Source organism: Leptonychotes weddellii, chromosome 4 (genome assembly GCF_054177405.1).
Source record: "Leptonychotes weddellii isolate Sample4059 chromosome 4, ASM5417740v2, whole genome shotgun sequence".
Classification (NCBI taxonomy): Eukaryota; Metazoa; Chordata; class Mammalia; order Carnivora; family Phocidae; genus Leptonychotes; species Leptonychotes weddellii.
This window is the reverse complement of record NC_138372.1, coordinates 6431043-6443131: the sequence shown is the minus strand read 5'-3', so window position 1 is coordinate 6443131 and position 12089 is coordinate 6431043. Positions and strand designations below refer to the sequence as shown.

At 60.9% G+C, this 12089-nt stretch overlaps 1 protein-coding gene across 8 annotated transcripts in view; it reads right to left on the bottom strand.

Moving 5' to 3' along the window:
* The window catches only part of PIK3CD (phosphatidylinositol-4,5-bisphosphate 3-kinase catalytic subunit delta), a 48447-nt gene that overhangs the window by 1854 nt on the left and 34504 nt on the right, over positions 1–12089 (bottom strand). For 5 of the 8 annotated variants that reach the window (XM_081816874.1, XM_081816876.1, XM_031041789.2 and 2 more), the window contains 22 exons: positions 11099–11271; positions 8881–9109; positions 8563–8792; positions 7989–8168; positions 7594–7743; positions 6981–7070; positions 5653–5874; positions 5001–5097; positions 4781–4911; positions 4266–4316; positions 4030–4197; positions 3828–3949; positions 3546–3689; positions 3292–3391; positions 2972–3150; positions 2781–2893; positions 2517–2595; positions 1782–1949; positions 1054–1177; positions 788–933; positions 512–644; positions 119–226 (listed from right to left, as the gene is read on the bottom strand). In XM_081816874.1, the coding sequence (XP_081673000.1) occupies positions 119–226; positions 512–644; positions 788–933; positions 1054–1177; positions 1782–1949; positions 2517–2595; positions 2781–2893; positions 2972–3150; positions 3292–3391; positions 3546–3689; positions 3828–3949; positions 4030–4197; positions 4266–4316; positions 4781–4911; positions 5001–5097; positions 5653–5874; positions 6981–7070; positions 7594–7743; positions 7989–8168; positions 8563–8792; positions 8881–9109; positions 11099–11239 (3105 nt within the window). In that variant the 5' untranslated portion in view covers positions 11240–11271. The remainder of the gene's footprint in view (positions 1–118; positions 227–511; positions 645–787; positions 934–1053; positions 1178–1781; positions 1950–2516; positions 2596–2780; positions 2894–2971; positions 3151–3291; positions 3392–3545; positions 3690–3827; positions 3950–4029; positions 4198–4265; positions 4317–4780; positions 4912–5000; positions 5098–5652; positions 5875–6980; positions 7071–7593; positions 7744–7988; positions 8169–8562; positions 8793–8880; positions 9110–11098; positions 11272–12089) is intronic. The other 3 variants (XM_081816877.1, XM_081816878.1, XM_081816879.1) reach the window with 3 other exon arrangements.

Genomic DNA, 12089 nt, shown 5'->3' with positions numbered 1-12089 from the left:
CTCTCTGTTCTGATCCCAAACCGAGATGGGTCTCCTGACCCACCCTCCAAGTAAGATGCCAGCTCCAGCCAGGAAGCCGCGGGCCCCCAAAGTCGCAGGGGTGGACAGGTGGCCTCACCTTCTGCACAGGGGGAGCGGAGGAGGGGGCAGCGTCGTTGTGCATGAACCAGGCACCACAGAGGGGCTCGTGGCCGACCACCCTCCCGACCCCCCAGCTTCTCCCACACTGAAAAGACACAGGAAGGAAAAGCATTTTTAAACGAGGACGGAATGTATCTAATCGCGCCCTCTTGTTCAAGTGGAACCACGGCAGCCTGCGGAGGACAGGAGGGCGGGCCAGGGGAGGTCCCCGCACATCTGCCATGGACCCAGGCTGACCCCCGGCTGGGTCGCGGGCGGCATGAGGAACGCCCACCGGGAGTGCCCTGTGGGGTCCACAGTGCTCAGAGGCGGGCCTCGGGGACTTGGGGGCTACCGGGTCTGCCCGGCGGGGCCCTACCCTGGCATTTACCTTGAGATACTGGGTGTCTTTGGAGCAGCTGAGCTCCGGCAGGCCAGCGGCCCGCATCAGGGCGAAGAGGTGAAGGAAGAGCAGCCCGTGACGCCGCAGGATGGTGTAGGCTCGCTCACAGTAACCCCGGAATCTGCGGGGCCAGAGGGACGTGGCAGGTGGGGCTCTGGCTCCTCCCAGCCATTCCCACCCTGCTCTTGCCCCAGAAAGGGCCCCCAACCCCTCCTCCTACAGGACCCGACCCTGAGCCCAGCCCGGGACCCTGAGCACCCTCACCTTTCAAACTTCTCACTGTTACTCGTTTTCCCCTGCTGGATCACGTGCACAAAGTCATACGTGAGGATGAACGGGACTCGCTCACGGTTGATTCCAAACTTGGTCTTGAAATTCCCCAGAAAGTGGCCAAAATCAATGTGGAACAGCTAAGAAGAGGGAGGGAGAAGCGGTCAGAGAGGAGAGTGCCCCGGTCGGGGAAGGGGGCGCTGGGACGGAGAGAGAAAGCCGGGAGGGTGCAGCCCACCTGGCAGCCGGCTCTGCCCTACCTGCCCATTCTCGCGGATCATGATGTTGTCGCTGTGCCGATCACCGATGCCCAGCACGTAAGTGGCCACGCAGTAGCCGGCGCAAGAGAGGGTAAACTCCTCGATGGCTCGATCCAAGGCCTCCCTGTGTGTGTGTTGGTGGGAAGGGGGATTCAAAACGGTGGGCACGCATTTCCCAGCAACTTCTACGAAGAGGTGGGGTCTGTGTCCCCTCCCCTTGAATCTGGCCTTAGGACCAGTGGGACAGGGAGGAAGCGGTGTTGGGCTCATCCCACAGCCTCGGCCTTAAGACACCTGGCAGCTCTCGAATCTAACCTGTTGCCAGGCCGGTTCAGGAAGCCAAGGCCGGTCTACTTGCAGAGGGGAGGCCACGTGGAGACACGTGACCGGGGCCCACCCGGCCGGTCAAGGCACCAGCGGCGAACAGTGGCATGAGTGGTTCCAGGCCAGAGAACCACTTAGCTCAGCCAGCTCAAGCTGCAGGTTTGTGAGCCTATAATACCTGGTGGTGGTTTTACGTCCCTAAGCTGAGAGTGGTCGCTACATAGCGACACAGGGAACCGACCCCTGGGCTCATGGAGACCCACCCCGCCCCAACAGAGCATACCTGGTCCCCGGCTGAGCCAAGAAGCCGTGGAGACTGTCACGGGCCCTGCCCCTCACCTTTGACTCCTAAACCTTTGACTCTTGGAAAGGAGACGGCATCCGTCCCCGGGCCCAGAACCTACCCAGGGTTCTTGGACTTGAGCCAGTTGAGCAGGGCATCCTTGTTGAAGGCTGCTGTGGCCGCCATGTTGCTCTTGTTAAGCTGGATGTTGGCGATGGTGTCTGAGTGAAGTACCACCTCAATGAGGCCTGTGCGGTCCCCCGTGGAGAGGCAGCCATAGGGGGTCATCCTAGCCAGAGGGGAGGAGGGGCAAGGAAATGCTGAGGTCACGGGCTGTCCCTGGGGTGGCCTGACACTCCGCCCCACCCAGAGGGGCTCAAGACAGCCAAAACAGCCCCAGGAGATGCTGCAAGGGAGGGGAGAGGCGCTGGGGAGGAGTCCGTGACGCCTGGAACTCGGGGGGAAGACTCCTTGGAGAGGTCAGGACCTGCACCCAAGCGGCACCGAAGGAACGGAGGCACTTTGGCCGAGCTCATGTTTGCTTGGAGAGAAATCCAGGTGGCCTGGAAGAAGATGCCACCGCTTCCCAAGATGGGGCAGGAGGCCAGGGATGCGTGGGGTGAAGGAAACAATGGAGCGAGACGGACGCCGCGGGCCAGGCCTGGCCTCTCCACCCTCACACTCCGTGGCCCCACATCGCCTCCCTTGGCCCTAATTTTAAACTGGTCTCTGCTCTTCTTAGAACAACCCCTTTTCCAACGGAGGTGGCAGTGTTGGCTCTGACAGAGGACTCCTCCAAAGGGACAGGGTCCTAGGCCTGCAGCGAGAACAAGCGGATGACAGGAGGGCCTCTCACCTCAGGTCTAGTCCCTCCTGCTTCCACAGAACATCCATGAGCTGGATCATCTGCAGAGTCAGCATGTCCTGGCGGAGGTCTGGGCAGCCGCCCCCCGGAAGGAAAAGCACGAGCTTCTGGTGGGCTCTCCACTCCCAGCCAGGCCCAGGCCCCGGAGCCCCGGGACCCCATCTTCAGGCCGCCCTCGCCATCCCCCCACCCAGCGCAGCACGGGTCGGGGGCCAAGGCCTCCGCGGCCCTCTGCCCGGGGCCCGGCCTGCTCACCGTCCCCGTTCTTAAAGATGATGCCCACGCTGCCGTCACTGCCCGCCTCCTCGTTGCTGTACATCACCCACAGGGGCTTCATCTTGGAGTCCATGAAGGTGCACTGCTCCACGCTGCGGGCCAGAAAGCAGTCAGCAGTGGGGGGCGGGGCTCAGCAGGGCGGGAGGAGGCGCCGGGGGCTCGGGGCTCACCAGACTTCAGCCAGCAGCGTGCTGGGGTCCAGCGGGGACTGCAGGTTGGACAGGGCCTCCAGGTAGGTCTCCTGGCGTATGCACAGGTGCATCAGCTCCTTGGTCTGGGGCTTGGTGGTCTTCTGGGAGCTCACTTTGACGAAGTCACTCAGGGCCTTCAGCTTGCTCAACGCCTCCCCCTGACAGGGAGCATGGGCCGGTGGGGTGGGAGGCCAGGAGGGGCAGGCTCTGGGCCTCGGCCCCGCCCCGGGGGCTCCAAAGGGCCCGACCCCCTCAGACAGAGCCCGGCCCAGGGCAGGGACTCAGGGCCCGAGCCTCACCTGCTTCATCAGCACCTTCATGTGGTGGGTGCTGCCCCGGCAGTAGGCTTCCATGATGAGGCCAAAGCGCAGAGCCACGGAGGGCACGTGCATCTCGGAGCTGGACGGACGGAGGGAGGGAGGGGAGGACGGCTGAGCCTCGCGCCTGGCAGGGCCACACCCCCGAGGCCGGCAGGAACGGGAGGCCAGCGGGCCAGGGGCCCCTCCTCCCCAGGGCCCCCGGGGAGACGCAGAGGCCCCGGTGGGTCCACTACCGGAGGTGCCAGAAGAGAAAGTGGCCGATCTTGCGGTTGGCCAGGGCCCGGTCCAGCAGGAACTTGGTCAGCTCGCAGTCGAGGTAGGATTCGTACTTGAGCACCTGCACCAGCTGCAGCAGGTACTGGAAAAGCTCATCGTCCCTGCGGAGAAGGGAGGCCGGCCTCACCTGAGCAGACCCCAGGCAAGGTCCAGTCCTCACCGGGCACGGGCTCCGCCTTCCGGGGGTAGTGGGGACCAAACCGCCCTCCCGAGGAGCAGGGAGCCCCGGCGGGCCTCACGTCAGCTTCCGCAGAGACTTGATGGCGAAGGAGCCCACGTGGCGGTCGGGGAAGCTGAAGTCCAGCAGCTCCAGGGCGCTCAGGACGGGCAGCTCGGGCCAGGAGCACAGCAGGTAGAGCATCTGGGGGGAGCCGGTGGTCAAGGTGCGGGGCCGGGCAGGAGGCCCTGCCCCCCTTCCCCCACCCCTCCCCTGCCCCCCACCTGGGCCACATCCTCGTGCTTGTTCCACTTGGTGACCAGCAGCAGGCGGGCCAGCGCCTCGGGGAAGCGCTCCTGGACCTCGTGCCGCATCTTCCACACCAGGTCCTTCTCGTGCTCGTACAGCTCCCCGGAGCCCCGCCGCTCCAGGATTTCCCGCAGCTGTAGCTGCTGAGGGGTGCGGGCAGGGTGAGCTGCGGCCCAGCCTGGCGCCCCGCCAGCCCCGGGCCCCGGCTCACCTCCTCCTCACTGAAGCGCCCATGCTCCCCGTGCCGCCCCAGCTCCAGAATCTGCAATGAGTGGCCCCATCTCAGCGGAGACCCCGGACCCTGGGCCAGCCCTGGCAGGGCCCCGGGGCCGGCGGGGGAGGGCGGAGGGCGTCAACCCCTCGGCACCCCTGACCTGGGGGGCCTGCGACTCTCAGCGGTGAAGGCTGTCCTGTGCACAGCATCCCCGCCTCCACCCCACAGATGCCAGGAGCATCTCTCCCACCAGCTCCGACAACCAAAAGTGTCTCTGGACATTGCCCCAAGTCCCCTGGGGAGCCACGTGGCCCTGACCAAGAACCACTCCTCTAGAGCGCATGAGGGTTCTAGAGAGTTAAGGAAGTCCCCGACTGCGTGGGTGACCAAGCCCCATCCCTGGGCAGCTCAGGGGATGGGCGGGGGGAACCCCAGAGGCAGGGTCAAGAACAGTCATCTTTAGTCCCACAGCCTCTGGACCATCCCAGACCCTGGACGGCGAGGGGGCTGACCTTGTCCAGGGTGGGGTAGTACACAGGGTAGGGGGCCACCTCAGGGAGGCAGATGATGAGGGCCGCAGCGCTCTCCGTGTTGGGGTTACTCCGCACTGTTCCCGTGGGGTTCAGCAGCTCCCCTTTCTCGTCTGGACACAGGGACAGACGGGAGTTGCCCGGGGAACGCCACCTTCCGGGAGCCCGCTCCCCTGCGCCTCTCCCTTCCGCCCGGGCGCACCTGGGACGGACGGCCACATGTTCAGGCAGCGTTCCCCGGTCTTGAGCTGGTCCTTGTAGTCGAACAGCATGAGGTTGGCCCAGGCGATGGGGCAGTCCTGGGAAAGGGCACGGGCAAGTCAGGGCCAGCGGCGGCCGAGCCGAGCTTCCCTGCCCTCACCCACACTCCCTGCGAGGAAGGCAGCAAGGTCACCACCTCTCGGCTCCCTTCTGCTCCCAGAGGCATCCCTACTGCCGGCTTCTTGAGAAACCCCCAAACCAACCACACCGGCCCGAGAAGGCTGGCCCACCTCGGCTGCGGGGTCAGTCGGCGTGGCTCAGTGGCCGGTCACATCCTGGGCCTGGTGACTCAGGGCCCACCCCCCATTCCTTCCCCGCTGGCTGCCGACTCAGGACCCCCTGCTCCCTGTGAGGACAGCGTGCTTGTCCTTCCACCCCAGAGAGCGGCCTCCAGGTTCCCAGGTGCCTCCAAGTCACCCTGCTCACCAGCCCCGGGACCCAGAGCCGTCACGTGGCAGGGATGGTGGCCAGGATGGGAGGGAGGGCCGCCCGCATCCCCACCCCCGAGGTGCACGCCCGCTGGGAGTGGACCAGGAGCGGCGAGTGGCTCCCGGAGGCCTGGCCCCAGCCTCCTCCCAGCCAGCCCCACCCACCGCCTTCTTGGACTTCTTCTTGGTGGAGCGAGCCTTCTTGGCCTTCTCGATCACGGCGTAAAGCGCAAAGCAGAGACGGGCCATGCGAGGCAGGTCGCAGATGTTGATGTCGAACTCCAGCCGCTGTTTCCACACGGGCTCCGAGCACACGCTCACCTCCGAGCTGGACACCGTCTTGCACAGCGTCTCGTTGCCGTGGAAGAGCCCAGCCTGCACCACCAGCTGGGGGAGGGGCGGGTGTTGGTGCCAGGCCGCAGAGGCCCAGCCTCCCTCTCCCCTCCGAGGTTCTCCCACCCACCTAAGGCCCAAAGCTCCTGAAACGCCCTTATTTCACACGGGTCTGAATCCCACTTCCCACTCGGAAGAAAGTGGCGCCGAACGGGGGCGGCCGACTGCTTGAGCGGGACAAGGGGCCACAGGGTGAAGGGAAGGGCACCATGGGCACTATGCATGGGCTCCCCACAACTCTGTGGGACCCCAGGGCATGTCGCTTCCCTGCTCGGGGCCTCAGTCTCCCCACTGGGGCTTGGGAACTCCAGGGGCCCTTCACGCTCCGATACCCACGAGCTCCCCGCACAGCTCAGAATCATATGAGCCCCGTGAGCAGGCAAGGATTTCATGCCGCCCGAACACCCCTACCCTGCCTCCTCCCACCTGCACCTTGACAGCCCTCAGGGCCCAGCCAGAAAGCTGCCTCCATCCAGGGCTCCAGGATGCCATCAGGGAAACCCAGCCCCGCCTGCTTGTGAAATCACCCCGACAAAAAGTGCTCCACAAAGAGACTGGACCTCTGTGGACCCAAGCGTAACATCCAGCAAATGGGACAATGAAATAAGCACCTCGCTAGCTGTCCTGGGGATGGAGGGAGATGGGGTGTGGGAACAGCCCCGAAGCGAAGCGGGTTTGGCCCCCAGGGGTCCAGGCGGCCAAACCCCAGGGGTCCAGGCGGCACGCCTCCCAAGTGCCCCCTGGGAGTCCCAAGGCCCCGGGGCCCAGCCAGAGCCGCTCCTCTCCCGTACTTGTCACCTCCCAGACCCTGCAGTTCCCACATCCCTGGGACTGGGCCTGGCCCCACAACTTCCACCCGAGTCAAATACCCAGAACTCGCTGGGCCTGGTTTCCACGAATTAGCCTCTCTGGCTGGCCAGCCAGCTCCCCTCCCCCCTTCCTGTTTTGAAGCGGCTCACAACCACCCCAGGCAGGGATGCTGGGTAATGTGGTCAGGTGGCTTTCATGTGACCCCCCCCCTTCTTCCTCTGCCATCCCTCTAGACCACAGCCACCTTGTTTGTGCAGAAAACATCCCCCCTCCCCCCAGGAGCCCCCTACCTTCATCCGCTCATCGGCATTCACTTTGCTGCCCTGAATCAGCTCCACGCGGAAAGGCTGCTCCAGGGACCACAGGGACAGGGAAGAAGGCTGGGGCGGGCCGGAGGGGGAGAAGCAGGGCCGTCAAAGCAGAGGAATCCAGGGGAGCTCCCGTGGCTAGCGCCCCTGGCCCCTCGCAAGGCCCGTGGCCACTCGTGGGTGGGGTGAGTGTTGCTGGTTGGGGATAAGGTTCAGGTGCCCGCCCGCAATACCAGCTGCTTTGTCAGAAAACCTGCCATGCAGCTGCCCCAGGACCCCTGAGCTCTGCCGGGCATGGCGTTCTGTCTCTTTCTCCAGTACAGGGGCAGGAGGGACATGAGAAGGGCAGCCCGTGAGCCGGGCCTGGGAGCTGCCCCGGGAAGCTCAAACATCACCCGCTGCCCCTGCACACTGGTGTGGTGGTGGCGGGCCAAGCTCAAGGCCCAGCTCTCAACACTGACCCACCAAGGAGCACGAGACAGGGGCCCTGGACCCACTGCCAGCCTGCAGCGTTGCCACTGGGCTCTAGGGTTGGCCGACAAGGGGGAGGAAGGGATGGAGGGGAGGGGAGGGGAGGTGGAAGGCACCGGCTCACCTTCTTCATGGGAATGGGGGGTGGTTTGGTGCGTGGTTTCTGGACTTGGGGGGCAGGGTCGCTCTGCTCGTCCCGCATGGCCAGGATGGACGAGGAGTGCACCATGGTCAGGTGGGGGGTCAGCCCGCTGTGCAGGCAGCTGCAGATGTACTGCGATGGGGGGTGCAGAGTGAGTGGCCGATGGGGCAGCCCCAACCTTGTCCGGATAAGGGGCTCCCCGAAGCTGACCACCGCCAGTCCCAGGCCTTCCAGGCCTCTCCTGCTGACCCTTCTGCCCTCACCCACTTCCTGAAGTTGGAGCCCTCCTTGTGCCCCTGGGGAGGGCAGCTGAGCAAGGGCACCCCCAAAGTCCCAGCCCCCTACACCCTGCAGGCCCCAGGAGCGTCACCCCTTACCTGGAACTGGCACAGGGGGTAGCTGCCATACAGGTACTCGTGCTTTCCGTTCACCTGCAGCGTGTAGTCCTCGGGCTGCTCCACCAGGGGCTGCCGGAACACGGTGGCCTTCTTCCGGAGCGCACAGGCCATCAGCGCCAGGGGCACGTCCTTGGTGGACACCTGGAAGGTGAAGCTCTCCTGGGGGGAGGAGGGAGGGTCAGCCCTCCACCCTTGTGCAGGGCCCATGGATTCTGGGTTGCAGAGGGTGGCGCTGCCTATTTGTCTGGAATAGCGCCCCCCCCCCGCCCCCCGAACGTGAGGCAGAGTCTGATGAAGGCACATAGCCAACACCCTGGAAATAGTTATTGAATGAATGAATGGACCCACGACCAAGGCCATCGGGTCATTCGGCCTTGTCCAACTTGCCTGGTGGGACGTCTGCCTGAGCCCCTCACAGGCATGGGTGCCCCACCAATCCCCCCGGCGCCCCTGGGAGGAGAGCGAATCTGGGGTGCTGGTGGAGGGCTGGGAAGCCTCACGGGAAGCAGCCCCCTAGTGGGCCCCGGAGCCCGCACGCTGCCAACGGGCTCACCTCGCTGCCCTCAAACTTGACGTTGACCAGGAGGGCCCGGGTGGGGACCCGCACGGTGCCGGCCCCCCAGCTCCGGGCCGAGGGCTCCAGCTGCAGAGGGAAGCTGTACTGAAGCCAGGCCTCCCAGCCCAGCTGCTGCCGGCGGGCGGCGGCCTCCTCGCAGAACTGGCGCATCTTGGTGCGAAAGGCGTTCACTTCGGGGTCATGCAGGGAGTCGAACTCATGGAGGCCTGAGAGGCGGGGAGGCTGGGTCAGCGCGGGGGGCCGGGGGGGGGGCGGGGGCCGGGGGCCGGGGCAGGCCCCGCCCGCGCGGGTCACCTTTGCCGATGAGGAGGCTGATCTGCGAGTTGACCAGCTTCTTCACCCTGTCCCCCTCTCGGGCCACCAGACGCAGCACTGGCAGGAAGGGCTGGATGTCGCAGAGCCGCCGCTGCTCGTCCTCCAGTTCCTGCTGCTCTGCGGTCTGGTTGACGCAGGTGAACACATAGGCCTCGGGGTCGCTGAGCATGTGGAAGAGTGGCTCATACTGGGCTCGGTGCCACAACACCTGAGGGGACAGTGGCCGGTCAGCCCCTCCAGCCGAGGCGAGCAGGGCCACAGGCAGCCACGACGTGGCTGGGGCTGGCCTCAGTCAGCCCTGCACGACCCTGACCAGAGGGCAAAGCCAAGATCCCCAAACCCTGTCCTCTCCTGACCCCTTAAGTGATGACCACATGGGACCCCGGGAGTCTCTGTCGCTGCCCTTCTGTGGAGGGTGCCTGATATAGGCTAAAAGCCTGTCCACAGTCTCCCCTGTATGTTACCCTTGAGAGACGGCCGGCCGGACATGACCTCCAGGCAACCCCCAGCTAATCGTTCTGGGGTTCATCACCCTGATTTCCGAATGTTGGCAACGAATTCAGAAAAGCTGAACACACGGAGACAGCTGTCAAACCCTCTATGGGCTGTGTTCAGCTAGGGCGGTCAGTGGGTGCCCTCAGGGCAAGGTGTCCCCAGGGACCCCTGGGAGAGCCATCTAATGGTCAAGCTTTATTGCAAAGGTGTTCACCACTGAGTCACAGAGAAGACAGAAAAAAGAATAGTCCTATTCTTCTTCCATGAGGGATGTATAATTATGGTCCATCAGCACAAAGGGATAGCATGGGGAGCATGACCCAGAATCTAGGGATACCTGTATGAACAGGCACAGAAGGCTCCGAGAGACATGCTAAGTAGGAAAAAACCCCAAGGTATATAACAGCAGATATAATTCAAGCCCATTTCTGTAAAAACAACTCGAATAAACATCATAATGAGTAGAGACAGGGATTTGACAAAAGGAACTAGGGTTTGCAGGCAAAACCTGGTCCACTCCCAAGTTGCTAGAAGACAGCCATGCCCACTCATTTACATGGAATCTAAGGCTGTTCTGGACCCACACTGGCAGAGCTGAGTGGTTGCGACAAATACCAGATGGTCAGCCAAGCCTCAAATATTTACCAGCTGGCCTCTCGGATAAAGAAAAGTATGAAGAAACTGAAGGCAAATTGGGGTGTATGCAGGGACCCATGGGTTTTGCATTTCTGTTCTGTTGGAATTGTAGTAGGATGCATGTATGGTTCAGGAAAATCAGATTACCCTTAAATAGAGTTAATCACATGAAAAAGATGTTATAATGTTAACTCAGGAAAAAAAAAAAAGATCTCAAAGTTCATAATCAGAATTATCACAAAAAACAACACTCCATAGAAAACAGGAAACACCCGAAGTGTTAACTGTGGTTGTCTCATAAGGGCTGGATCACAGGTGATTTTTTTCCTTCTTCTACTTTTTCCTATTTTCCCCAATCAATGCGTCCATATTACTTTTGAAATGGAAAACAAAAAAGAAGAAGAAATTTAATTAAAAAAAAAAATCTCCCAGGAAGGGGAGACTAAAAAAGCAAAACAAAACCTCAAGGATGATCCACGATCCACTGCTTCTTTCCTTTTTTTTTTTGTTCCATTCCCAAGTATAAGCTTTTAAAATTCTGAGCTGAGGTCTTGTCCTCTGGCATGACCCACTAAATCCCACACTTCGCAAGTGGGACAAGCCCGCTGCAAGATCACAAGACACTCTCTGCCAAATACTTTCCAGATGTCTAACCCTTTGACTCAGTAATCCACCCTGAAAATTATTCAACAGAACCCAAAACTATTTCCAAAGATGATGTTTACTATGATGACAGCTCTACAGAGAAAAGACCGATAAGACTCTTTTAAGTGGCCAGGGCTGGGGATCAGTTCCAGAAATGATAGCATAGTCATGGAGAGAAGAAAAAGCCACCATGGGAACCACAGCCCGAGGCTCCCACTGGAATCTAGAGAGGGTAATCCTGCCCCCATAAAGGGAGAAGCTGAATTCAAAATGCTAGCTGGGCTCTAACTATAAGCTTGCAAACAAATTTTAGATATTATTTATCTTTTGAAATTGGTTTTATAGGATCTCAAATCTGAGCCTGAGCATCTGTCTGTCTGTCTTTCCCTCTGAGTTCCAAGCTCGAAGGTCGGGATCGTACCTTCTTGATGGTGCTGAGGTTGGCATTCCGGGACACAGGGAAGTTCAGATAGACCCCGGTGGGCAACAGGAAGTCAACGGCCACACTCTGATTCTCCTCCTTGGTCCAGAATTCCATGGGGCAGTCAACCCCAGGGGGCATCCTGCTCTTTCACTTCTCAGACCCTGCTTGTCCTGAAAAGGAAGGAAAGGCAAAATGAGCCCTTCCAAGTGTGCTGGATGAATCCTTTGAATGGATCCTCTGGAAAGCAGAATGTCAGGACCTTTGGTGGCAGGAGGGTCCGGAAGGAGTCTCTCCCGCGGGTACCTGAGGCTCACCTCCCTCTGGGCCTCATCCTGCCTGGGGTGGCTTTATTGCCCCCCAGACCCCACCTCACCTCTCATCACACCCTGCATCCCTCACCACAGTGGCCCAAATTCAAGACACCAACAGACCCATTCCAAATCATTTTTTCTCAGGAACACATACACGTGGGAGACCCCTCCACGACCACCAGCTGGTGGCCAGAGGCAGGGGATGGCAGGGTCGCTGGTCAGACAACCCAGGACTCGAGAAGGACCAAAGGATACAGTTCTTGGAAACTTTTTCTTTCTTTCTCTTTCTTTTTCTTTCTTTCTTTCTTTTTTTTTTTTTAAAGATTTTATTTATTTATTTGAGACAGAGAGAATGAGAGAGACAGAGAGCACATGAGAGGGGGGAGGGTCAGAGGGAGAAGCAGGCTCCCTGCCGAGCAGGGAGCCCGATGCGGGACTCGATCCAGGGACTCCAGGATCATGACCTGAGCCGAAGGCAGTCACTTAACCAACTGAGCCACCCAGGCGCCCTCTTTCTTTCCTTCCTTCCTTTCTTTCTTCTTTCTTTCTTTCTTTCTTTCTCTTTCTTTCTTCTTTTTCTTTCTTTCTTTCTTTCATATTTTATTTATTTATTTGACACACAGAGAGAGCACAAGCAGGGGGAGAGGCAGAGGGAGAGGGAGAAGCAGGCTCCCCAC